The sequence below is a fragment of the Rissa tridactyla genome, chromosome 1 (assembly GCF_028500815.1).
Source record: "Rissa tridactyla isolate bRisTri1 chromosome 1, bRisTri1.patW.cur.20221130, whole genome shotgun sequence".
Classification (NCBI taxonomy): Eukaryota; Metazoa; Chordata; class Aves; order Charadriiformes; family Laridae; genus Rissa; species Rissa tridactyla.
Genome location: NC_071466.1, coordinates 215152272 through 215179091, shown reverse-complemented (window position 1 = coordinate 215179091; position 26820 = coordinate 215152272). Strand labels below are relative to the sequence as shown.

General features: G+C 48.5%; 1 protein-coding gene across 6 annotated transcripts; it reads left to right on the top strand.

The window, feature by feature from the left end:
- The first annotated feature begins 174 nt into the window (after positions 1-174).
- Positions 175-22514, top strand: LOC128902840 (endonuclease domain-containing 1 protein-like). Of its 6 annotated transcripts, XM_054186492.1 has the most exons (5): positions 175-242; positions 318-405; positions 5704-6024; positions 18371-18691; positions 20766-22514. In XM_054186492.1, the coding sequence occupies exons 3-5, from the start codon at positions 5740-5742 to the stop codon at positions 21309-21311; spliced, it is 1152 nt and encodes a 383-aa protein (XP_054042467.1). In that variant the 5' UTR covers positions 175-242; positions 318-405; positions 5704-5739; the 3' UTR covers positions 21312-22514. The 6 variants fall into 6 exon arrangements, with proteins under 6 accessions (XP_054042467.1, XP_054042476.1, XP_054042452.1 ...); XM_054186477.1 differs by having other exon boundaries at positions 191-405; XM_054186483.1 differs by lacking the exons at positions 175-242; positions 318-405 and adding an exon at positions 1850-1937.
- Positions 22515-26820: the final 4306 nt, after the last annotated feature.

The window sequence follows — 26820 nt, the reverse complement described above, 5'->3', positions numbered from 1 at the left end:
GTTGGTCTGATGCCACCAGACATGGTCTGCTGGGAACAGAAACGCGTGTAGGTGCTGCAGCAGCAGCGGCAGAGACCCACAGGGAATGAGGAAATGGAAAGGGAAACCACCAGACCCAGTTGTGCTGTGACAGACACGTGATGCTGCAAGTCAGCAAACTTGGGAGAAATCCTGAGGAAACAGCAAATAGCAACTGTCACCTCATTTCTGGGCAGGCATGAACAAATCTTCCCTGAATAACGGTAGAAATCGTCTCTTTTCTGTGAGTTTCTCTCTTTACAAAAAGGGTCAGATTTATGACTGCCTATATATTGCAGTGGGACTCTTGAGGGAACAGACGACCATTTCTCCAGGAAGAAGAGTGAAGGAACGGTTCAGCTCCTTGTTCTGAGATTCTGCTTTAAGGTAAGTTCTTGCTCCCTTCTCACCATTGACTGCAATATTTATTTTAAAGTTTTTCCTTAAGCTTCAGAATAAATACAGCTGACAAAGGGTGGGCTGCAGTTACTGAGCTCTAACATTCCCCTTCCAAGGAGAAAATTCGAGTTGATGCATGCACTGTATTTTGCAGCTCTTTATATTCTCTATTAGGGAGGGCAAAGAGAGAAGGAATGACTTGGGAAAGCATAGAAAAGTAAAGAACCAGAGAGTATGAGAGAGACACTTAGAGGCAGAAGAGACTGGAAGAAGCTGGGAAATTGTCACCACATGAGCTAATCCCTGGTCTTTGAAAAAATAAAATCAGGTGTGCTCCAGGAAAAAAATTCACTTGTGGTGGTGCTCAGATCAAAATCTCAGAAAAGGAATGCTATTCCCAAAGGGAATAAACTACCCCACTATGAACTGGCACTCCCAGGAGCTGATCTCCCAGATCCCGTTAGATCTGAAGGCCTCGGCAGTGCTGGCAACGTGTCACCCATCTGGAAAACTCACTAAAACCTGGTGGGTGGTGGCAGTGTTGCTGCTGCTCACCTGCTGCCCAAGCCAAATGTTGGACGTGGCCAAGGATGCTTGAGGGAAACACTAAGTATGGGAAGCCTTGGGAACAGATGCACAAGGAGATGCCTGATGGTGAACTGAGATGTCCAATTGTAGGAAAACAGATTCTGTCTTGGTTTTTTTAAATTATTCATCTTGATGATTGCAATTTCTCCTGCCTGTCTTGGACGTCTCTTTGAGGATGAATTATTCCCTAGGCTCCAGCAAGGTCTTGGTTATCTTAGAGCCAACACCAGGCACCGGGTTGTATCTGAATGCCCCTGTCTGCTACACAGGCATCTGACAAAGGTTGTACAAGATGCCTTGAAGATGTTGGGTGCAGAGTCCCCTCCTGACCTGAGAGCGGCGAGTGCAGACAGGCACTCCTTTACACCTGATCTGGCAACACCACTCATCTTATGAATTATTGCCTGTTGATTATGACATGCACCACGCAGATGAGCGCTGGGTTTGTACCCTCTTCCACGTGCAACGTTGGGGAAGGGTAGATTCACGGTCTTGCTTTGGCACACTGACAGAGTTTGGCTCACAACTGGAGGGAACGCTTGATTCAAGGTTATCAGAAATACCATAAAACACCTTGCATAGTTAAGCTTCTGTTGCCAAGTCACCTGGAAAATTCACATCGAACTGTTGAATAAGAGAGTTGGGGAGCTTGCTGGGTGCCATAACTCTGCCCATGACCTCGCAAAAGAGCTCTGCAAAAACAGAGGTCCTGGCTCCACCCCTGGACAAACTTCCTCTAAATCCCATTTGAGAAATCTAACAAAACAGAATTATGTGCATTTCCGCCTTCCTGGAAATCTTATATAAACTGCCCCAAGGTCACGGCCAGTTTCAGGCTGCAGCGGAGGCATTTGAAAATCCTCTACCACTTTGGGGCTGCTGAGCGGAGTCCTGTGCATAAAAATACTATTTGTGTGCTGCTCCTTCACACGGTAGGTTGGTTTCTATATATCTGAAATTAAGTTAGATATATTTTAAGCTCATGAAGGGAGTGGTGCAAAAGAAGGACTTTTCAGTAACTTTTCTGCCTGAGCCGGGGCAGATGCTGTCACGCTCTGGAGAGTACTGGAAAAAGTCACTTTTTATGGTTCACTCTTCTCAGTTTTCAGCTTACAGGTCACCACATTCCGGATCCAGCGCTGGTAAAGAGATAACGAATGAGATGTCTTGGGTCAGAGCAAGGGCATCCCTAGGTCAACACCCTGAATCCAATGGAAACAAATACATGAGGGTCAGGGACAAGCATAAGAAAAGGGCAAATGTGCAGGGTGACTTTCCAAGTCTCCAGTGGTCCTCAGCTCAGACATTTCCCCAGCTAAAGGTGGGTTTGTGTTTTAGAGGCCATAACAGCTTTCTCTCCCATGAATCCTTTTAGCTGCTTGTCCTGCCTGCCTTATTTTAAATGCCAGATATTTCAAAACCCATCCGCCCCAACAGCTAGCAATGAAAATGGAAATCCACTGCTACCCCAAAGCCTGCGGTGCATCTGAAAGAAGATATAGCACTCTGCGTTGCTGCCAGCATCGCAGGGAATTTTGGAGCACTTTTCTCCAAATAGAAAGATCTCGCTGTCTGCTGAAAATCACGTCAACAGCCGAGTAAGACAAAATAGGACCTGTTTCTGTTCAAGAAATAGCAATTCCCGCACCAGCGCCTTTTACTGTGCAGGAAAAACAATCAGGAAAGCTAAAGATGTGGGTCAGCAGGAATCCTGTGCCCCTCAGTATTGCTATAGCAGCAGCCAGGGTGCTGGTGAGACAGAGACGTCACCCCTTGTGCTTGCTGCTACCATCTGCTCGGCCTCTTCTTGCTCTGTAAGCTCATTGTCTGGAGTTGGACGCCTCAAAAATGCAAGCTGAGCAGCAGGGCACAGCTTTCCCAATGTCAGCTGTCTGAGAGCCAGGACCTCAAGCTGGATCACTTTGGGGTAAACATCTGATCTAACTTAATCATAGAATCATAGGGTTGGAAGGGACCTCTGGATATCAGCTAGTCTGACCCCCCTGCCAGGGCAGGGTCACCTAGAGCACGTTGCACAGGAATTCGTCCAGGTGGGTTTGGTATGTCTCCGGAGTTGGAGACTCCACCACCTCTCTGGGCAGCCTGTGCCAGGGCTCTGCCACCCTCACAGCAAAGAAGTTCCTTCTCATGTTTAGGTGGAACTTCCTATGCTCAAGTTTGTGCCTGTTACCTCTTGTCCTGTTGCTGGGCATCACTGTGAAAGGATCCTGGCCCCATCCTCCTGACACCCACCCTTTAAGTATTTATAAGTGTTGGTAAGATCCCCCCTCAGTCGTCTTTTTTGCAGACTGAAGAGACCCAAATCCCTCAGTCTTTCTTCATAAGAGAGATGCTCCAGTCCCCTCATCATCTTGGTGGCCCTCTGCTGCACCCTCTCCAGCAGTTCCCTGGCCTTCTTGAACTGGGGAGCCCAGAACTGGACACAGGACTCCAGGTGCGGCCTCACCAAGGCAGAGTAGAGGGGGAGGATGACCTCCCTCCACCTGCTGGCCACACTCTTCTTGATGCACCCCAGGATGCCATTGGCCTTCTTGGCTACGAGGGCACACGGCTGGCTCATGGTCATCCTGTTGTCCACCAGGACTCCAAGGTCTCTTTCAGCTGAGCTGCTCTCCAGCAGGTCACCCCCAACCTGTCCTGGTACATGGGGTTATTCCTCCCCAGGTGCAGCGCCCTACACTTGCTCTTATTGAATTTCATAAGGTTCCTCTCTGCCCAAATCTCCAGCCTGTCCAGGTCTCTCTGTACAGCGGCACAGCCTTCTGGTGTGTCAGCCACCCCCCCCAGCTTTGTGTCATCGGCAAACTTGCTGAGGGTGCACTCTATCCCGTCATCCAGGTCATTGATGAATATATTGAAGAGGACTGGACCCAGTACTGACCTCTGGGGAACACCACTCCTCACTGACCTCCAACTAGACTCTGTGCCCCTAATCGCGACCCTCTGAGCTCTGTCTTTCAACCAGTTTTCTGTCCACCTTACTGTCCATTCATCAAGCCCACTCTTCCTAAGCTTCCCTATGAGGATACTGGGGGAGACCACGTCGAACGCCTTGCTTAAGTCAAGGTAGACCACATCTACTGGCCTCCCCTCATCTATCCATCCAGTCATGTCATCATAGAAGGCTATCAGATTAGTCAGACATGATTTTCCCTTGGTGAATCCATGTTGAGTATTTCTGATAGCTTTCTTTTCCTCCACATGCCTTGAGATGATGCCCAGAATGAGCTGTTCCATCATCTTTCCAGGGATGGAGGTGAGGCTGACCAGCCTGTAGTTCCTCGGCTCCTCCTTCTTGCCTTTTTTGAAGACTGGAGTGACATTGGCTTTCCTCCAGTCCTCAGGCACCCCGCCTGTTCTCCAGGACCTTTCGAAGATGATGGAAAGCGACCCAGCAATGACTTCCACCAGCTTCCTCAGCACTCTCAGGTGCATCCCATCGGGGCCCATGGATTTGTGAATATCTAATTGATCTAACTGATCCCTCACTCGATCCTCCTCAACCCAAGGGAAGTCGTCTTCTTTCCCCATTAATTCCCCCAATGCCTGGGACTCCTGAGTGTTGGGCCAAGATGTAAAGACCGAAGCAAAGAAGGCATTCAGTCACTCCACCTTCTCCGCATCCTCTGTCACCATGGCTCCTGTTTCATTCAACAGTGGGCCCACAATTTCTCTGGTCTTCCTTTTGCTTCCAGTATACTTGTAGAAGCCCTTCCTGTTGAGCTTGACATCCCTAGCCAGGTGTAATTCCAAGGCAGCCTTGGCTTTCCTTGTTTCATCCCTGCATGCTCTGGCAGCATTCTTGTAATCCTCCCAAGGGGTTAGTCCTTTCTTCCACTTATTGTAACTTTCTTCTTCTACTTGAGCTTTTTCAGAAGCTCCCTGCTCAACCATGCAGGTCACCTGCGTCCCTTGGCCGATTTCTTTCTCTTAGGGATGCACCGATCCTGAGCTTACAGGAAGTGGTCTTTGAATACCAACCAGGTTCCTTGAGCTCCTTTGCCTTCCAGAGCCAGAGGTTAATCCTGTTGTGAGCACAGAGGAGTTATGGAAGAGCTGCACATCTGTGTGAACTTGGATGGGGACAGAGATATGTAGGAAGCACAGCATCGCTGTTATCTCCCTTCCAAATCCCCTGCAAGGCTAAAGCCTAGTGCAGCATTGCAGGTGGTTGGGCAAAGCATGGGCCCACCTGCAGGTCCGCTGCTGTAGTGAAACAGGGGCTTCCAGCCCCTGGGTTGCTGCAGGCTTTTTTCTCCAGTGCCAATGAAAAAAACTCCAAAACAAAACCAAAACCAACCCTGTTGGTTCTGGCATTCAGGACTCTGTCTTCCTGCTGAGCTCGTGGCCAACACAGGTAGGCTGGAAAAGGTGGCCTTGCCCAACAGCATGCCTCTGTTCCAAGAAAACTTTGCTGTGTGAGCTGATTAGACATGGGGTGGGTTTGGGTCACTCCTCAGAGGGGCTGATTTCTCCCACTGCTGCCTCCTCTGGGCTATTTTAGATCTCACCTTTATTCCCCTGTTGATTTTTCCATATCCAGGAGGACTGAAGTTGTCCCCTCCTTGGTCTCTAATACTCCCCTCCTCTGCTGGCCTTGTCCCACAAGCACAAAAAGGACTCCAGGCCATGATGAGCTTTCTCCAAGATAAGTGTCTCTCTGCATTTGCTCTACAGGTGAGCAAGAGCCCTTCACGTGAAATCCTCCCTGCGATGCTGTTGCTGCTGCTTCTGCAGGTCTCGGCGACCTGCCTCTGGCTGGGACGCAGCGAGGTGGTGACATCCTTTCAAGGTTCATGCCCTCAGTTTTTCTTCCGGCAAACCCCCCCAAATCAAGCCCTGGAACCACAGAACCCAGCCTGGATCTGCCAGCGTTACGGGAACCAGTATTACTTTGCCACCCTGTACGACAGGACCCGGCGTATTCCCGTATACTCCGCTTACGTCTACCATCCTGCACCTGGCAAGAGACCTAAAACATGGCTGGTTGAACCTCAGGTGAGTGTCTTTTCTCACAGTGCATCACCCTCCAGTCATTAAAAATGAGCTGCAGCCTTTAAGCAAACACTTCTTTTGCCTCCCACCCCCCACACACATGCAAATGGACCCACTGGATGAGATTCGTCTCATCTAACTTCAAGCACCTTCAGCACACGAGTCCTCTGATGCGTTTGAGACATCAGCAGGAGGATGAGATGAGTCATATCCTAAAGGTGCCCATATTTCCGCATTGACCTTACAGGAACATTATTCTACATTACATTAATTGACATTCCATTAAGTCCAAGTCCAGTCCCCTCCCTGTCCCATGCTGTGGTGGGGGACCAAACGATGGGGAAAAGACATCCAACTGCAGGTAAATTTGAGGGACCAGCTGTGCTGGGCTCTGATCTCCACCCTGAGCTGTTTTGTATCCTTGACATAGCTTATTTGCTCCCAGATAAGAGTCAATCACTGGTGTTTCAGGAGTGTGATACACCTGCACCAACCACACAAACTTCTTCCCGAGAGAGGGGTGAAGCAGGAGAAGGGCAGAAGGGTCTGAGTCCTCCTCATCTCCTCCTGGTAGGGCTCCATGGCTCTTCTGCTCATCCTCATCTCACCCTGGACACCTTCAAAGACTCCTTCAGACACCCAACCTTCAAAGAGGATATCTGTGTGCTTGTTTTCCCTAAGCTTGTAAAACACAAGGCTGTTGTCAGATTGGATTAACAAAGGCATGAAAATCTTCCATGGAGACTGAGAGAGCTCTTGTGAAAATGGGGCTGAATGGAGCAAAGGCCAGGGCTGATGATAACATGCTTAGATGCAGGTGGGATGATTAGGGAGAGCCCTGGGCAGATGTGAGATGTGGAGAAGTGGGAAAGGGAACCAGATGTGGCAGGGGAGGTGTCTCACCAGAGTCACCTTTCAAACCTGAGAGTGGAAAATGCTCATTGTCTCATGCGTCCACCCACATTCCCACTGCAGGCTGGGTTTCAAAGGTCACAACTCAAATCGACAGCAGTCAAATTCTGAGCTTTTTATTTTGATTTTTTTTAACTTGTGTGCATCTGGGAGGAGCAGCTTTAGAATTTCTCTCTGATTCATGCATTTTCATAAACTGAGACGACAAAAAATGGTTTCTCAGCACTCAGAGACTTCTGCTCCAGGGAAGCCTGATCCTTTACTCTTATCCCCAATCCTAACACCTTTTCCTCTTCTTACCTGTCAAGCTGGTGGGTCCAACTTATCCCAAAACTATGGAAAGAGAGTGGACCCTCTTAAATAATTTCCACATCAGCTTAGAGCAACTCAGCGACAGCCAAGCTATCCTCAAAGACTTCAAGAACCTAACGGGTCTGAACCGTGGCCATTTGAACCCCAGTAGCCATCACAATGACTCCAACAGCAGGACAGCTACCTTCACCCTCACCAACATAATCCCCCAGGATGAGAAACTCAACGGCGGTGCCTGGAACAACTATGAGCAACAAACGATGATCAAGAAGACCCAGGGCTGTAAGACCACCTACGTCGTCGTGGGCGCCGTGCCTGGGAACAACTATATTGCCAAGGGGAGGGTTAATAAACCCAGCTACATCTGGTCGAGTGCCTGCTGCGAGGTGGACAATAACCACAGGAAGGCTTGGGCAGTCATTGCTGAGAACGACAAGAATGCGGTCACGCTCCTCACGCTGGGGGGGCTGGAGAACAGGTTGACCCAACTCTACAGGGGGAACCCGGTTTCTCTGTTTGACAGCGCCTGTCCCCGGCAATAAGCCCCACTTCGCATCCTGGGTGTAAAAGGCTCAGGAGCCTTCACCGCTAGCAGCATCACCACGTGTCCTGTGCAGTGTCCGTCCTGCTTCCTTCTCTAGTTGTTTTCCAGCTCTGTCCCTCAGAGCACCTTCTCCTCTGATTAAAGGGAGAAAGAGGCCAGCAGAGCCTCCAGCTGGTTTACTCTCCAGGGCAGTTTACTGTCCAGGGCAAGGGAGTCCTTGCCCTGGCCACTGTGAGGGGCAGGTTGGATAACAGCCCATGGGCAAGGAAATCAGAGCTTGTCGCTGAGAGTAGAGGAGCTTTGCTTCTTTTTTTTCCTTTTCTCCATGCCCATATGCAGATGGTAGCTCCTTCCTCTCCTTGTTAGATGTCACTGATAACGTGCTGCTGACTTGTCTTTCACCTCCTCAGGAAGGGTGTTGGTCTAGGGTGGCTCAGGTTGCCCAGAGAGGTTGTGGAGTCTCCATCTCTGGAGATACTCCAAAGCCAACTGGACTTAGTCCTGGACAACCTGCCCTAGCTGACCCTCCTTGAGCAGGGGTCTGGACTAGAGGACCTCGAGAGGTCCCTCCCAACCTCAGCCATTTGGTGATGCTGTGATTTATGCTGGGGCCAGGAAAGCAAAGAGCCCAAGGATTGCTGAGAGTCTGTGAGGATTAGCCTACAAATACGCTCTGACCAACACAGCCAATGACCGCAGCAAAGGATAAAGGGAGAGAGGAAGGTGGAAAGGAGGAAGACAACTAAGCACAGGAGGAACATCCCAGCTCTCCTGAAGTCTGTAGACAGGTAAAAGAGGGAGAAGGAAGGCAATAACCTACATTAATCACTAAGCTCTCTATCCCTGAGCTTACATGAAGACGTGCTTATGTGAATTTGCTAGCAGGTTTTTGTTTGCTTGCTTTTGGCCACGCACCTTGAGAGCAGGAGCTGAGGTATCAGACAACCAGGCTCAGGGATCAGATATATGGCAGGCTTTGACCAGCCAAAGATAGATTTCTGCAACACGCTGGTTGGATTTCATTCTCTGCTCTACTTCTGAACCTTTTCTGCAGATTTATGTTCAACTGATTTTGTGAAATATATTCAGTGGGTGCAAAAGATCAATGTATGCCACAGAGCTTAGTTTCTGAGTAGTTTTCAAAATAAACTATTTGCTGCAGCGCTGCATTGTAGGGTCACCTTACATGTGAATCGGAATTTGCTTCCCACTGGAATTTCCACTACTACTAATGCCCTAGTACCTATACATCCTTGCAGGAGGTAGGCTGTCCAAATCCCATCTGAAGATGCCGTAACACCTACAACAGTGTCACCATCCGACTCCAGTTACTTTTCCTATGAACGTGCATGAACAGAGTGGATCACGGTGCAAAGAGCTCATACAAACCGTCTCACTTACAGAGATACCAGCCTTAACCTGCCCCAGCCCCATGGTCCCCAGCTCCAGGAGCATCCTCCCAGGCATCCGAGAAAGGGTGTGCTACATCCAGGTCCAACTACATTGGGCCCGGGAGAGGTTCGCAATGATTCCAAGTGTGAAATTTAGACGCGAACGATGTCAGATGCCGCTCACTGCAGGTTTATCGTTATTCCCCAGCAAAAGTCACTAACACAAGCAACAGAGTAAAGGCAGAAGTAGAGGAAAGGCAGAAAAGAGAAGCAGTATTACAGAGCAAAGCAAGAGTATAGTCACCACCACAGGCCCGACGACATCTCGGCAGTCCTCCAGAATTTCAGCGGCATCCCGTTGATCCATGATTGATGGGGTTGGGGGGCGGTCTCGGTCCCAATTCCCAAATTGTGGTGGGTCGCCGTGCCAGTTATAGTCCAGGTAGCCCAGGTCGGTCCATAGGTTGACCAACCAGCGTGACGGTGGCCTTTGCCCAGCTAATTGTCGTTTTACACGGTTGCCATATAATCTTTTCCTGCTCCCTTGCTGTTTGGGCAGTGCTTGGCTTCAGCAATTTTGGAGTTAACAACACAGGCTCAGGTGGGCCCCAGGCTAGGCAGAGTCTGGCCACTCTGATAGCCAGAGGGCTACAGCCTCTCCAGCTGGGGGAGCAACACACCCTCTTCAGCTGATGGCAATTTTGGGTGGTGACTGGCTAGCAAGATGGTCTGCAGAAGGTGCTAAATAGACACAAGCAAGCTTCTTATTGGCCTGCAAGCCTGCCGTGGATTTGCAGAAGCTTAAGCAAGCTTTGAGACAATTATTTTAAAGTTCCAGTCTTTCACACCACCCCGTGGCTCAAACGTTGCTGTTGCTGTCTTCAGGGTCTGAGGTGGTGATAGAGAGAGAGGATAATAAAGGAAGAAAAAAGCATTTGGTCACACAATTTCTACAACCAAACACTTTGGCTGGTACACTGCACGGATATATTTGACACCGTCTGGTGATGGAGCGGCTACAAACTGCATATTGGTTACAATGCGCTGAATTAATTGTATCAAACACGGAACAATGCATGGTAAAAAGAACAACATTGCTATACCACACAACGTATAAAACAGGACATTCTTAACCCACGGGGTACCTGGAAGCCATGAGAAGGGATTAAATTCCCAGCCTTTCCAGGTTTGAACATGGACATGGGCCAATTTCCTTATTCCAGAGGTTATTTGTTTAACAACTTGACCATTATCATCAATTTTTAAACAACAGTTCGAATCATTTAATTTACCGCAAACACCTCCTTCCTCGGCTAGCAGGTAATCGAGAACCATGCGGTGTTGCAAAATGGCAGTTCGCATTTGCGTGGTCTGGTCTGCCAATAGTCCAGGGCGTGAGCAGTTTCATTAGTAATAAATTCTAAACCAGCTTGGAGTCGAATTATACGGTTTAGATTATAAATAGGTTCTCGAGCACCGCTAATCCACTCATGGGGGTTCCAGGTGGCTGGCCTGTAACGTTCAATGATTCGCCAGGGGGGCCACTCATCTTTCCCCCACTTTTGTCCACTTCCCGCAGTCAGACCTGTATTAATAGACCACTTACTCCATGTGAGATCATCATACAGTTTAACGCCTAAATTATCACCACCATCTTCAGGGAGTAAGAAAAACAAGGGGCGAATTATTCCAACATAACGTACTCCAGTCCAATTTGCTGGCAGCACTTTATATGCGCGATGTCTGCAAATCCAATAGTGGCCTTTTAGAGCTTTAGTGCCGTTTTCAAATAAACCAGTGGGAGTGGAGGGCACTTGAAAATAAGTTGAATTGCCCATCCCTAGAGGGTTGAAGACTGTCAGATTTAGCCATGGCCCGTATGAATCGAGGAAAAAGGCACGGCCCACAACATGACATGACCAGGTACCTGTGTTATTCCTCCATTTACATGTTACTTTTAGTTTTATAGTAAATGGCCACTCTCCATGAGTTTCATTTGTGGTCATATTAGTAGGGGACCAGAAGCCAGAAAATAATTTCTCATGCCCTGCTTCATTCACCCAGGCCCATTGAGCACCCGTGGCTACACCATCGACTGCGAGGCCATGGGCTTGTTGTGCGGACACCACATAAGTACTATTAGGAGGCACCCACCTGGCTGGGTGCGGTTCAGGCAATATTGGCCTTGGGCTGGGTATCGTACTGGCCAAGGAGATGCATACTTTCTTCTTTCCAGTAGGTATTATTTCCAACTTCACTATAATTGCTCACTAGCCATTTGGGGGAAAAGGGGACGGAGGTCCACAGCCAGCTTTCCATGCTAAACGGTCCTCCACACACCCAACAGTTAGTAAGATTAAACACACTGCCTACGGGTTTTCCTAAGGTTACAAACTCATTTTCCCATTTGAGGTTAGTACTTGAGGAGCTGAAGCTTCCCCAGGGATTCAGGGCAAAGAGAATGATTGCCCAAAGCCATTTCTGTGGTAATATGCAATACATCCTAAAAACACAAACACAGCAATTGTTACAAATACAATGCAAAATATTGATATCCACGTGTATCTCCAATATAGCCTGCGATGGAGTCTCCAGCGGGCAGCTCCTAAAACAAAAAAGAAAAACTGTCCTCGGTTCGGCTCAAGAACCGGGTTTAACTGTTACTAAAAAGATGGGACAATCCATCTTGTATTGATTTTATGTTCTTTGCCTAGGGCATCCTTTGCTACCCAGGCATACTTATTAAGAGGCGTGCTTAACACTAGGGGAACTGCCGCTATAGTAGGTAGCTCTACCAGGACTGGTTGTGCAGGGTAATGTGAAGGTTTAGTGGGGTGGTCCAGGCCACATGTAGCTGGGACTATTGCAGGGCCTTGTGGGCAGAAGGCTGTAATTTTCGGACACCCGTTTGTCCCCCATTGACTATTGACATGTGTAACAGCTTCCCAAAGACGCTCGTCCCATCCTGACTCATGGGGCTTGAAGAATCGTTTGAGAAGACCATTAGTGCGTTCCACTATTCCATTGGCTTGAGGATAACACGGAGTGTGGAACATCCATTGAATTCCTTTCTCTTTTGCCCAATCTTGTACGACCTTGGCAGTAAAGTGAGAGCCATTGTCTGACTGAATAGACTGTGGCTTAGGGAAAGTACTGAACCACCGTTGCAAGGCCTTAACAGTGCTTTCTCCCGTGGCACGGGAAAAAGCCTCAGCTTGCACCAGGCCTGACACAATTTCCACCCCTACTAGTACATAATATTTCCCGTTAGACCTTCGGAATGGGCCAACGTAGTCTATTTGCCAGGCATCCCATAGTCCTTTACCTGTTCGGACATGTAACGGGTCATCTTTAAGAGGGTGTTTTTCTAACTGCATATGGCACTGGCCACAAGCTGAGATACAAGTCTGGCAGTGTTCTCGGGTGACCAGCCAACCTCGTGACTGAGCTTCCCGATACAGGTCTTTAACCCCTGAGTGCCCTCTTTTCACATGTAACCACTCTAAGAGTCGTTCCCAATTCTCCACCACTGGTTCGTTCCGCAAAGGGGCAAGTCAGGCCAGCTCGTCGGCTCTGTTATTCCATCGGCTAGCTGGAGTTTCATTCGCCTGGTGGGAGGCGACCCATGCTATTGCGAAATTCCCTTGTTTAGCAATAGTTAGAATGTCTTGCCACTTTTCTTTTTGCCACATGGGCACCTGATTGACCTCCCACCCGTTCTGTTCCCAGAATGGAAGCCACTCAGCGCACCCTTTAAAAACAGCAAAGGAATCAGTGTAGATATAGACAGGAGAGGTAGACTGAGCTTCATGCTGAGAAACACTCCGCACAGCCACGAATTCTCCCACTTTGTGCACTGCGTTCCCCTTCAGTGACTATTTTTTGATCGGTGTCTATCTGTAGTGCAACTGCATGATATTTCCATCTCTTGCCTTCTCGTTTGGCAGAAGCATCTGTAAACCAGACATTTTGCAATTGTTCTGAAAATGGGGGGGCTACTTCCATGACAGGAGCGGGTGTGTTATCTTCCCGATCTGAGGCTACTTCCTCTTGAATAACCAAATTCTTGATAGTGCCTTCAGATACCTTAAGGATGTCACAATAACGTTCTATTTGTGCATACCATTTTTGTACTGAAGCTCTTTGTGGCACCCCGTCAGGGGGAGGTGTTCCAGCTAAAACAGTGTTAATTACCTTAAAAGGGCCTCTAAGCACTGTCGGCTGTTGGTGGATGGTACGTTCTGCCTCCCGCAATGCTAAGCTAACCACAAACAGTCCCTTTTCCCATACGGTATGCCGTTTCTCTGCATCCTTAAAGCTGCGGGAGTAAAACCCGATGGGATGAGGGGGTCCTTCAGGGCCTTTTTGCCAGAAGTGCGTCGACCATCCCGACTGGGCAAACCCCCACTCAATTTGCAGGGGGTCAGTAGGGTGTATTGGGCCAAGGGCCTGGTGATGAGCTGCCTCAAATACCAAAAGCTGCAAAGCTTCCTTGTGGACTGGAGTCCAGTCCCAGGACGCGCCTTTTTGCAATAAATCATATAGTGGTCTTGCAATGATAGAAAAGTCTGGGATATGTTTTCTTCAGAATACAAGTAACCCTAATGCATGCTGCAGTTCCTTCTTTGACTCAGGCATCTTTACCTGATCTAGTGTGGAAAGGGTATCCTTAGGGATGCATGTCATTCCCCCTTTCCACCAAATTCCTAAGTATTTGACCTCATTAGACCTCATTAGAGGGGGTCTGGATTTTTTCAGGTGGGATTTTTAATCCCAAATTCTCCAGATAAACAATAATATCATTTTGTGGTTTTTGAACCTTTTCCACCTGTCTCCCTCCTATTAACACATCATCTATATACTGGTAAACTCTAACTCCTGCCTCTGGTGAGATTTGTTCTAATTCTCTTGCTAAAGCATGATGGGCTAACGTGGGAGAATGCTCGTATCCTTGAGGGAGTCGTGTAAAAGTAAACAGATGTCCTTCCCAGGTAAAAGCAAAACTATTTTGGTCCTCAGGTTGCAAAGGGACCGTAAAAAACATATCCTTAACATCAGTGGTTGCCACAATAGGGTGTGCTTGCTCCTGAATAGTGGCTATGAGATCAGCAACATTTGGCACCGCAGCGGCTAGTGGGCCAGTATATGCATTTTGTCTCCGATAGTCTATTGTCAGCCTCCATTTGCCATTTGGTTTTCGGACAGGCCATACTGGGGAATTAAAAGGGGAGTGAGTAGGAACCACAATTCCTTGTTCTTTTAAGTCTTCTAGCACTGGCGCTATTCCCTCCCATGCTCCAAGAGGTAAATAGTAGGGTTTGATATTTGTTAGTTTTGAAGGGGGAAGTAACGGCGCAGTTTTTAAGAGCCTTATCTCTATCAGTGGGGCACCAAAAGACCAGCTTCCTCCCTTATCATCTATCCATGCTTTGCCTTTCAGGATATCAAGTCCTAAGAGATTAAATGGAAATAATCCCACGGCCATCAACACCGAAGCTGCTGCCTCTTCCCCTGGTAGCTGTAAACTGACCATAGCCATTGCTTGTGCCTGAACGTTACCGAATGCACCTGCCACAAACAAATGTCGCTTAGACAATGATATACCGCTGTGTTCTGCATCTTTTATGCTAATAGCTGAAATGTGGGCACCGGTATCTACTACAAACGTTATTGGGATTTGCTTAGGTCCTACAAAACAAGTAATCACAAGGGTCGCCTTGCTTATTAATAGTGAGCTGTTTAACATGTACCCATCCTCTGCCCCCCCGCCCACTACAGGGGAGTGAAGGCGTTAGTTTGCCGCCAGCACTGGCGGTTTCCCATCAGTTAAATCCATGAGGGGCACCAGGGGAGCACTGGGGATGACATCGCTATCCCAAGGTTCTTTTGACTTCCCTAAATCAATTAAATCTCGAGGGACCACCAGTTTCTTTGGCCATCCCCTAATTAACCTCTCTAGCTTGTCTGTTTGTAGCCCATCCATAAGATCTCAGGGGATTCCTTTTCTCCATGCCATGGTCCATAGCACACTCTGCCTATTTGGTATATCCCTCCCATCTGGTGGTTTAGTGAGTGGTGCCACCTGCTCATGATTAGGGTGCAGGAGGGTTTTCAATTCTGCCCGCCGTAACCCTTTCGGGTCTTGTTTGGCAGAAGGGACATTAACAGGACCATATTTCTGCCCCTAATTGATTAATTCCATGGCAACTTCTCCCCAGGTCCACACTTTCAAGTTTTGCTGTTTGCCATTAGGGGTTAGCAAGCCTTCCAGTGCAGCCATGACCCTTTCACTGTGGGTCACAGCTCTTTATATTCTGTATTAGGGAGGGCAAAGATAGAAGGAATGACTTGGGAAAGCATAGAAAAGTAAAGAACTAGAGAGTATGAGAGAGACACTTAGAGGCAGAAGAGACTGGAAGAAGCTGGGAAATTGTCACCACATGAGCTAATCCCTGGTCTGTGAAAAAATAAAATCAGGTGTGCTCCAGGAAAAAAATTCACTTGTGGTGGTGCTCAGATCAAAATCTCAGAAAAGGAATGCTATTCCCAAAGGGAACAAACTACCCCACTATGAGGGGAAACACTAAGTATGGGAAGCCTTGGGAACAGATGCACAAGGAGATGCCTGATGGTGAACTGAGATGTTCAATTGTAGGAAAACAGATTCTGTCTTGGTTTTTTTAAATTATTTATCTTGATGATTGCAATTTCTCCTGCCTGTCTTGGACGTCTCTTTGAGGATGAATTATTCCCTAGGCTCCAGCAAGGTCTTGGTTATCTTAGAGCCAACACCAGGCACCGGGTTGTATCTGAATGCCCCTGTCTGCTACACAGGCATCTGACAAAGGTTGTACAAGATGCCTTGAAGATGTTGGGTGCAGAGTCCCCTCCTGACCTGAGAGCGGCGAGTGCAGACAGGCACTCCTTTACACCTGATCTGGCAACACCACTCATCTTATGAATTATTGCCTGTTGATTATGACATGCACCACGCAGATGAGCGCTGGGTTTGTACCCTCTTCCACGTGCAACGTTGGGAAAGGGTAGATTCACGGTCTTGCTTTGGCACACTGACAGAGTTTGGCTCACAACTGGAGGGAACGCTTGATTCAAGGTTATCAGAAATACCATAAAACACCTTGCATAGTTAAGCTTCTGTTGCCAAGTCACCTGGAAAATTCACATCGAACTGTTGAATAAGAGAGTTGGGGAGCTTGCTGGGTGCCATAACTCTGCCCATGACCTCGCAAAAGAGCTCTGCAAAAACAGAGGTCCTGGCTCCACCCCTGGACAAACTTCCTCTAAACCCCGTTTGAGAAATCTAACAAAACAGAATTATGTGCATTTCCGCCTTCCTGGAAATCTTATATAAACTGCCCCAAGGTCACGGCCAGTTTCAGGCTGGGCTGCAGCGGAGGCATTTGAAAATCCTCTACCACTTTGGGGCTGCTGAGCGGAGTCCTGTGCATAAAAATACTATTTGTGTGCTGCTCCTTCACACGGTAGGTTGGTTTCTATATATCTGAAATTAAGTTAGATATATTTTAAGCTCATGAAGGGAGTGGTGCAAAAGAAGGATTTTTCAGTAACTTTTCTGCCTGAGCCGGGGCAGATGCTGTCACGCTCTGGAGAGTACTGGAAAAAGTCACTTTTTATGGTTCACACTTCTCAGTTTTCAGCTTACAGGTCACCATATTCCGGATCCAGCGCTGGTAAAGAGATAACGAATGAGATGTCTTGGGTCAGAGCAAGGGCATCCCTAGGTCAACACCCTGAATCCAATGGAAACAAATACATGAGGGTCAGGGACAAGCATAAGAAAAGGGCAAATGTGCAGGGTGACTTTCCAAGTCTCCAGTGGTCCTCAGCTCAGACATTTCCCCAGCTAAAGGTGGGTTTGTGTTTTAGAGGCCATAACAGCTTTCTCTCCCATGAATCCTTTTAGCTGCTTGTCCTGCCTGCCTTATTTTAAATGCCAGATATTTCAAAACCCGTCCGCCCCAACAGCTAGCAATGAAAATGGAAATCCACTGCTACCCCAAAGCCTGCGGTGCATCTGAAAGAAGATATAGCACTCTGCGTTGCTGCCAGCATCGCAGGGAATTTTGGAGCACTTTTCTCCAAATAGAAAGATCTCGCTGTCTGCTGAAAATCACGTCAACAGCCGAGTAAGACAAAATAGGACCTGTTTCTGTTCAAGAAATAGCAATTCCCGCACCAGCGCCTTTTACTGTGCAGGAAAAACAATCAGGAAAGCTAAAGATGTGGGTCAGCAGGAATCCTGTGCCCCTCAGTATTGCTATAGCAGCAGCCAGGGTGCTGATGAGACAGAGACGTCACCCCTTGTGCTTGCTGCTACCATCTGCTCGGCCTCTTCTTGCTCTGTAAGCTCATTGTCTGGAGTTGGACACCCCAAAAATGCAAGCTGAGCAGCAGGGCACAGCTTTCCCAATGTCAGCTGTCTGAGAGCCAGGACCTCAAGCTGGATCACTTTGGGGTAAACATCTGATCTAACTTCAGCAGAGGTTAATCCTGCTGCGAGCACAGAGGAGTTATGGAAGAGCTGCACGTCTGTGTGAACTTGGATGGGGACAGGGCTATATAGGAAGCACAGCATCGCTGTTATCTCCCTTCCAAATCCCCTGCAAGGCTAAAGCCCAGTGCAGCATTGCAGGTGGTTGGGCAAAGCATGGGCCCACCTGCAGGTCCGCTGCTGTGGGAAGGTCCTCAGAGCAGAATGGAGGAACCCCAGGGTTGCTGCAGGCTTTTTTCTCCAGTGCCAATGAAAAAAACTCCAAAACAAAACCAAAACCAACCCTGTTGGTGCTGGCATTCAGGACTCTGTCTTCCTGCTGAGCTCGTGGCCAACACAGGTAGGCTGGAAAAGGTGGCCTTGCCCAACAGCATGCCTCTGTTCCAAGAAAACTTTGCTGTGTGAGCTGATTAGACATGGGGTGGGTTTGGGTCACTCCTCAGAGGGGCTGATTTCTCCCACTGCCGCCTTCTCTAGGCACCTCAAACCTATTTTAGATCTCACCTTTATTCCCCTGTTGATTTTTCCATATCCAGGAGGACTGAAGTTGTCCCCTCCTTGGTCTCTCATAGTGCCCTCCTCTGCCAGCCTTGTCCCACAAGCACAAAAATGACGAACTTTCTCCAAGATAAGTGTCTCTCTGCATTTGCTCTACAGGTGAGCAAGAGCCCTTCACGTGAAATCCTCCCTGCGATGCTGTTGCTGCTGCTTCTGCAGGTCTCGGCGACCTGCCTCTGGCTGGGACGCAGCGAGGTGGTGACATCCTTTCAAGGTTCATGCCCTCAGTTTTTCTTCGGGCAAACCCCCCCAAATCAAGCCCTGGAACCACAGAAACCAGCCCGGATCTGCCAGCGTTACGGGAACCAGTATTACTTTGCCACCCTGTACGACAGGACCCGGCGTATTCCCGTATACTCCGCTTACATCTACAATCCCACATCTTGTCCGAGAACTAACCCATGGATGATTGAGCCCCAGGTGAGTGTCCTCTTCTACAGCGCATCACCCTCCAGTCATTAAAAGATGAGCTGCAGCCTTTTAGCAAATACTTCTTTTGCCTCCCACCCCACCCCACACATGCAAATGGACTCACTGGATGGGATTCGTCTCATCTAACTTCAAGCACCTTCAGCACACGAGTCCTCTGATGCGTTTGAGACATCAGCAGGAGGATGAGATGAGTCATATCCTAAAGGTGCCCATATTTCTGCATTGACCTTACAGGAACATTATTCTACATTACATTAATTGACATTCCATTAAGTCCAAGTCCAGTCCCCTCCCTGTCCCATGCTGTGGTGGGGGACCAAACGATGGGGAAAAGACATCCAACTGCAGGTAAATTTGAGGGACCAGCTGTGCTGGGCTCTGATCTCCACCCTGAGCTGTTTTGTGTCCTTGACATAGCTTATTTGCTCCCAAGTAAGAGTCAATTTGGCCTTGTAAGCGGCATGAGAGAAGTGAAACAGTCCAGGTGAAGGCACGCAGTGATGAGAGGGTTGGATTAACACAGTAAATTTGTTGAGTGACATTTCAGGCAGTGAAAAGTGAATAGGACCAGTACCAGCCAAGTCAGAAGTATGTGATCTCCATCCACCTGCATCACCCCTTACCACCGTTGCCTCCGGCTTGGTTCAGAAGGATCCACCAGACACACAGACCTCTGCAAGCTACAGGGCCCTCCCACACGTCCTTCTGACAAACTTCAGACCATCAGTAAAAGAGGCCGAGTGAATCATGGGACAGGTGAAGAGGAAATTCAGGTCATTGCTAGGGACACAGTAGCAGCGGGGAATGTAGGTGAAAATGCAGCACAGGAGAAAGCCATATGCCCTGTTCCAGAGGAAGGCTAAATACGTTTCCCTAAAAATGAAAAGAAAGGTGTCATAGGTATGAAAACCCCTTGTAATTCATAGGAACTCAGGCAACTAGTTTGGTGTTGCACTGCTGCAGCCTCCGTGTTTAGAGGGGACAGAAACTTCTGTTTTCCTCCTGGACCATGGACCCAGGGCACCTGAGAAATCTGTGGGTTTGTTAACATTTTTCAGAGGTCTTTTGGCAGTATTTAGGTTCCCCAGGTCTCTGGGCATTCTGAGCTCCTTGAAGAAGCCAATCATTTCTAACGTCTCTGCAGTGGTGGCACAGAAGGAACACACCTGTGCTCCTTGGCACAGATCAGCTCTGAGACACATTATTAGCACTGCAACAGCCGATCCCACTTGCATTGAGGTATTTTTGCTCACTCAGCAAAAAGCTTCATCCTCACAATGAACTACAGCCCTCCCAGGGAAAAATCACCTTGAGGACCAGTTTCCCAGCACATCTGCCATGAGATTAGAGGAGGCAAACACTGGTGTTTCAGGAGTGTGATACACCTGCACCAACCACACAAACTTCTTCCCGAGAGAGGGGTGAAGCAGGAGAAGGGCAGAAGGGTCTGAGTCCTCCTCATCTCCTCCTGGTAGGGCTCCATGGCTCTTCTGCTCATCCTCATCTCACCCTGGACACCTTCAAGGACTCCTTAAGACCTTCAAAGAGGATATCTGTGTGCTTGTTTTCCCTAAGCTTGTAAAACACAAGGCTGTTGTCAGATTGGATTAACAAAGGCATGAAAACCTTCCATGGAGACTGAGAGAGCTCTTGTGGAAATGGGGCTGAATGGAGCAAAGGCCAGGGCTGATGATAACATGCTTAGATGCAGGTGGGACGATTAGGGAGAGCCCTGGGCAGATGTGAGATGTGGAGAAGGGGGAAAGGGAACCAGATGTGGCAGGGGAGGTGTCTCACCAGAGTCACCTTTCAAACCTGAGAGTGGAAAATGCTCATTGTCTCATGCGTCCACCCACATTCCCACTGCAGGCTGGGTTTCAAAGGTCACAACTCAAATCGACAGCAGTCAAATTCTGAGCTTTTTATTTTTATTTTTTTTTAACTTGTGTGCATCTGGGAGGAGCAGCTTTAGAATTGCACTCAGAGACTTCTGCTCCAGGGAAGCCTGATCCTTTACTCCCATCCCCAACACTAACACCTTTTCCTCTTCTTACCTGTCAAGCTGGTGGGTCTAAATTATCCCAAAACTATGGAAAAAACAAGTGCCTTCTTAAAAGATTTCAACGTTACCTTAGAGCAACTCGGCGACAGCCAAGCTATCCTCAAAGACTACAAGAGCCTGAAGGGTTTGCACCGTGGCCATTTGAACCCCTGTGGACATCACAACGACTCCAACAGCATGAACGCTACCTTCACCCTCACCAACATAGTCCCCCAGGATGAGAAACTCAACATTGGTGCCTGGAAAAACTATGAGCAGCGAACGATGAAGAATAAGACCCAGGGCTGTAAGACCACCTACGTCGTCGTGGGCGCCGTGCCTGGGAACAACTATATCTCCAAGGGGAGGGTTAATAAACCCAGCTACATCTGGTCAAGTGCCTGCTGCGAGGTGGACAACAACCACAGGAAGGCTTGGGCAGTCATTGCTGAGAACGACAAGAATGCGGTCAAGCTCCTCACGCTGGGGGGGCTGGAGAACAGGTTGACCCAACTCTACGGGGGGAACCAGGTTTCTCTGTTTGACAGCGCCTGTCCCCGGCAATAAGCCCCACTTCACATCCTGGGTGTAAGAGGCTCAGGAGCCTTCACTGCTAGCAGCATCACCACGTGTCCTGTGCAGTGTCCGTCCTGCTTCCTTCTCTAGTTGTTTTCCAGCTCTGTCCCTCAGAGCACCTTCTCCTCTGATTAAAGGGAGAAAGAGGCCAGCAGAGCCTCCAGCTGGTTTACTCTCCAGGGCAGTTTACTGTCCAGGGCAAGGGAGTCCTCGCCCTGGCCACTGTGAGGGGCAGGTTGGATAACAGCCCATGGGCAAGGAAATCAGAGCTTGTCGCTGAGAGTAGAGGAGCTTTGCTTCTTTTTTTTCCTTTTCTCCATGCCCATATGCAGATGGTAGCTCCTTCCTCTCCTTGTTAGATGTCACTGATAACGTGCTGCTGACTTGTCTTTCACCTCCTCAGGAAGGGTGTTGGTCTAGGGTGGCTCAGGTTGCCCAGAGAGGTTGTGGAGTCTCCATCTCTGGAGATACTCCAAACCCAACTGGACTTAGTCCTGGACAACCTGCCCTAGCTGACCCTCCTTGAGCAGGGGTCTGGACTAGAGGACCTCGAGAGGTCCCTCCCAACCTCAGCCATTTGGTGATGCTGTGATTTATGCTGGGGCCAGGAAAGCAAAGAGCCCAAGGATTGCTGAGAGTCTGTGAGGATTAGCCTACAAATACGCTCTGACCAACACAGCCAATGACCGCAGCAAAGGATAAAGGGAGAGAGGAAGGTGGAAAGGAGGAAGACAACTAAGCACAGGAGGAACATCCCAGCTCTCCTGAAGTCTGTAGACAGGTAAAAGAGGGAGAAGGAAGGCAATAACCTACATTAATCACTAAGCTCTCTATCCCTGAGCTTACATGAAGACGTGCTTATGTGAATTTGCTAGCAGGTTTTTGTTTGCTTGCTTTTGGCCACGCACCTTGAGAGCAGGAGCTGAGGTATCAGACAACCAGGCTCAGGGATCAGATATATGGCAGGCTTTGACCAGCCAAAGATAGATTTCTGCAACACGCTGGTTGGATTTCATTCTCTGCTCTACTTCTGAACCTTTTCTGCAGATTTATGTTCAACTGATTTTGTGAAATATATTCAGTGGGTGCAAAAGATCAATGTATGCCACAGAGCTTAGTTTCTGAGTAGTTTTCAAAATAAACTATTTGCTGCAGCGCTGCATTGTAGGGTCACCTTACATGTGAATCGGAATTTGCTTCCCACTGGAATTTCCACTACTACTAATGCCCTAGTACCTATACATCCTTGCAGGAGGTAGGCTGTCCAAATCCCATCTGAAGATGCCGTAACACCTACAACAGTGTCACCATCCAACTCCAGTTACTCTTCCTATGAATGTGCATGAACAGAGTGGATCACGGTGCAAAGAGCTCATACAAACCATCTCACTTACAGAGATACCAGCTTGAGCCTGAATGTCTCAGCTCAGGAGCTGCTCATCAGCCTACTCAGTCTCCTCTCACCCCACACAAATCTCTTTGGAGGCTGCACAGAAACATGGGGTGGGGCTCAGGTCCAAAATCAGATATTTCCATGCAAGTGTCTCCATGTCTGCTGGTTGTCTGAGCTCTGATTGCAGCCATCAGAAATCCAGGCATGGTTAAACTTCATAAATAGAGGCATCCTGGGCCACTTGAGATGCCCTGATATATGCAAGATATCCAGTGGGGCTGGCTGATCTGCTGCAGGATCCTCGGGGACACCTGCACCCATATGGGCCAGCAGCCAGAGGCCAGGCAAGTTCCCCAAGGGCATCTCTACTGGCTCTGGACACCCGAGCCCAGGCAACCAGATCCCACCGCAGACCAGTGGGCAGTGCCCTGTAGCATTATGGACTTCTGCTCCTGTTGTCTCCAGCTGCAATAGCATTTGCTTGTGCCAGCTGTGTTGCTCAGTGAGCTGGGACAATAATTTGCTTTTTAGGAGGACAAGATGGGAACATCACTCACAGCCCCCTTTGCTGGATAGCCCCTGCAGTCCCAGGTCCCCTACCCCAATGGGTTTTTGCTCCTTGGTTCAAATGCTGACACAGACAGTTGATGGGGTGAAACCGCCAGTGCTATTTCACATTGAGGGACCTCTGCAGACACCTCTAGGCTTGCTCATGGGGCTTCCTCTGACTCACTCAACCACCTCCTCACACCCGCTGGGGCTTGAAACCACACTCATCCTCGCCACTGCCCGTCCCATGCCCTGCCACCCCTGCTTTCCAGGCTCTGCTGGAATCTCCCACTCCCTGACCACCCCGGTGAGTCACCCCTCCGTCAGCTCCCTGGGCTGTCCCCAGGACCTCTTCCCCAGGCAGTACCCAGAAATGTTCTCCCCTCCACAGCAAGTGTGTAAAATACATAGGAAGCCAAAAAATTAAATGAGTCAGCTGGGAGGCTGCCTTCCAGCAGATATCAGAGGTACCTCACACAGCACCCTAGCTTGTAGTTGAGCAGGGGGGTGCCCCAGCCCCACGGTCCCCAGCTGCAGGAGCATCCTCCCAGGCAGCTTTTGTCTGTGATTTACTCTGGTTTCTGCTGCCCCTGTCTATGAACGGGGAATAGGGATACAGCCCTTCGGTGAGCCCATTGCTGGTCCATGCATGGGGCGTGTGCCCCTGGTGTGGTGGGACGTTCCTCTGTCCACTGGGAAGATACTCCTGCACTGAGATGGGAAGATAATTTCACAGTTTGCTCTGTGTCCATCTGTCTTTGGGGAGAGCTCTGGGCACTAGTGGGTGGCTGGCATTTTAGAGACAAAGGAAAAAGGATTTTGCCCAGGAGCTGTGAGGGGATGCTGGCAGCTAAAGGCCGTTAGCCCTGTGGCTCATTGCATCGCTCGCTGGGGTGGTTTGAACACGCACACAGCTCGCAGAGGGCCCTGCCACTTCCCTGCAAAGGGCTGGATTGTGGAGTTTGCTTAGTCCTTTTCCAAAAGCACCGATGGTTCAAACTCCTTGAACTGAACGTGTTGTCACTTCCTGTCCCGAAAAAGAAGGAAACAAGAAAATGAAGAACGTGGCATCATCTGGCCTCTGCTGGAGAAAGCACCTGGGCAAAACTCCTTTGATGCATCCAGATTTTGAGCAGCTATAGCATTTTGCAAGTGTAAATACAATATGCTTGTTTGTAAAGCTCTCCAGGAGCGTCTCTGGCTGCCACATGGGGAAGGCAGTCTGGGAGCACCTCGCTGGGGCTTTGCCATCTTCTGGGCAAGGGAGATGCCATCTCCATCTGCTGAGTCAGACACACTGAAGCTGTTGGATTTGCCTGTCTCTTCCGTGGTGGCAGCAAAGGTACCATGTGTGGTTCTGAGCAAAACATGTGCTGTTTGTATCTCTCCCAAGCTGCCCTCCTAGCTGTTTGTCCAGGGGGAGTGCACATCTCTTGATCTCACCCTGCAGGAACAGGGTTTTTTTCTGGGGAATGAGTCTCAAAGCCATAGAGGGTGTTTTCTGAGTCTCATAGGAGGTCCCATTGGGAATTTCCTGTCTTCACTTAAACATGGATCTATAAAAAAAAAAAAAAATCATTCCACTAACCTAACTGCTTTATCTTGCCGGGAGCTATTAGAAGAGAGGAATGTTCAGTTTATTGAAAAACAAACAACCTCTCTGTTTTCACATGATATGCATTGCTGTTGCAAGGTCACCAAATAATCTGGAAATCCTGGAGACTTGAAAAACAATCCTTCTTGATTCTTCATCTAAATATGTGAAATATTATTGTTGGCCAGTTAAATGGAGGAACAATGACTCATAGATCTTTGCATCTCTGCAGCATCTTCTGTTCGATTTTTAGTGCCCTTTCTTGAATGATGAGGGGACTGGAACACCTCTTTTATGAAGCAAGACTGAGGGATTTGGGTCTCTTCAGTCTGCAAAAAAGACAACTGAGGGGGGATCTTATCAACGCTTATAAACACTTAAAGGGTGGGTGTCAGGAGGATGGGGCCAGGCTCTTTTCAGTGGTGCCCAGTGACAGGACAAGAGGGAACGGGCACAAACTTGAACATAGGAAGTTCCACCTAAACATGAGGAGGAACTTCTTTGCTGTGAGGGTGGCAGAGCCCTGGTGCAGGCTGCCCAGAGAGGTGGTGGAGTCTCCATCTCTGGAGACATTCCAAACCCCCCTGGACGCGTTCCTGTGCCACCTGCTCTGGGTGACCCTGCTCTGGCACAGGACTAGATGATCTCCAGAGGTCCCTACGATTCTGTGATTCTGTGTGATTCTGTGAATCAAAGGGCTAAAATCATGGTCAGCAAGTCCTAGAGCAGAACCCTGTGTGGGATAGACAGAAGGGACCTGAATGTATGAACTAAAGGTTTGAGACTGCAGAAAAGTCTGCCAAGAGCTTATAAAAGGGGGGTGGCACCATCAAAACAACTGGGACATTGAACATGTTTACATAGAGTTAGCAAATGAGTAGACAGGGAAGAGGGAAAACTTATGCCAGATCAGCCTTAAACTGGGCTTGGAGGAAACCTTCCACAGGAGGGAAAATGGAGATTACAGATCTGATGTGGAGGAATTAATAAGATTTTAAACCGGGGAAGAGGAAAAACATGTGTTAACATTGCACGTGCTGAGTTCATACTGAAAGGCTTTATGCTGTGTCTGTATGATTTTACATAACTCCTGGGATATTTGCTGGGAAGGCTTTTTTTTTTTTCCACACGCCATAATGATATTAGTCAGATTAATATGGTCAGACCCAAGTTGCCAGGTCTCCTGCTATGAACTACTGTTTGCTTTCTAAGCATCATGTTGGCTTCTGTAAAGTACTTATAATGTAAATTTGCACTCTGTTTCTGACAAATTACGCAACCACATCTCTTCCACCGGTTGTGTTACCTGAATCTAATCTCTTTCTGAGTAACCTGCTCACATTTTCTTCGTTCAGTTAATGAAGACTTGTTTTAACAAATTGCTATGTGCATAAATGCTAAATAGTAATTTACTCCCGGGGCTTTGAGATCTTACTCTGAATGTTGGGAGCACTGGATCGGGACTGAGACTGGTTTACAAATTCACCTCAGTGCCTCCGTTTCAGATCCATAAAACAAAGATAGAATTATTTTCATTTTACTCTGCACTGTGAGTTAAGGCTAAAAAGGGGAGTATAAACCTCTTTGTTTTGTTGTTTTCCTCTTACTCTGCCTTAGATCAGAACTTTACCAAGGATGAGGGAGGTTGAGCAGCAGAAAAACACTACAAATTGGAGAAAAGAGAAACCTCTGGTTTTGAGCAGAGCAAGCTGGAAAACAGGTCTACTCGTGCACAGGAAATTTTGTCACTTCAAAATATGGTTTCAGTCTGAATCAGAACAAAACCCCAAGAGTTTCCAAATTCCCCTTGAAATGGAAATTCTGAGAATTTCGGTCTGGAAACGCTGAAGCAGGGTGTTTCTGATACCCACCTCCAGCCCCGGGCCTGCTGAGTGAAATCAGCTTTCTTGTCAGCTCGTGATGGTGCCGCCACCAGCTTCCCTGAGGAGGTGGGAGGTTTCGTG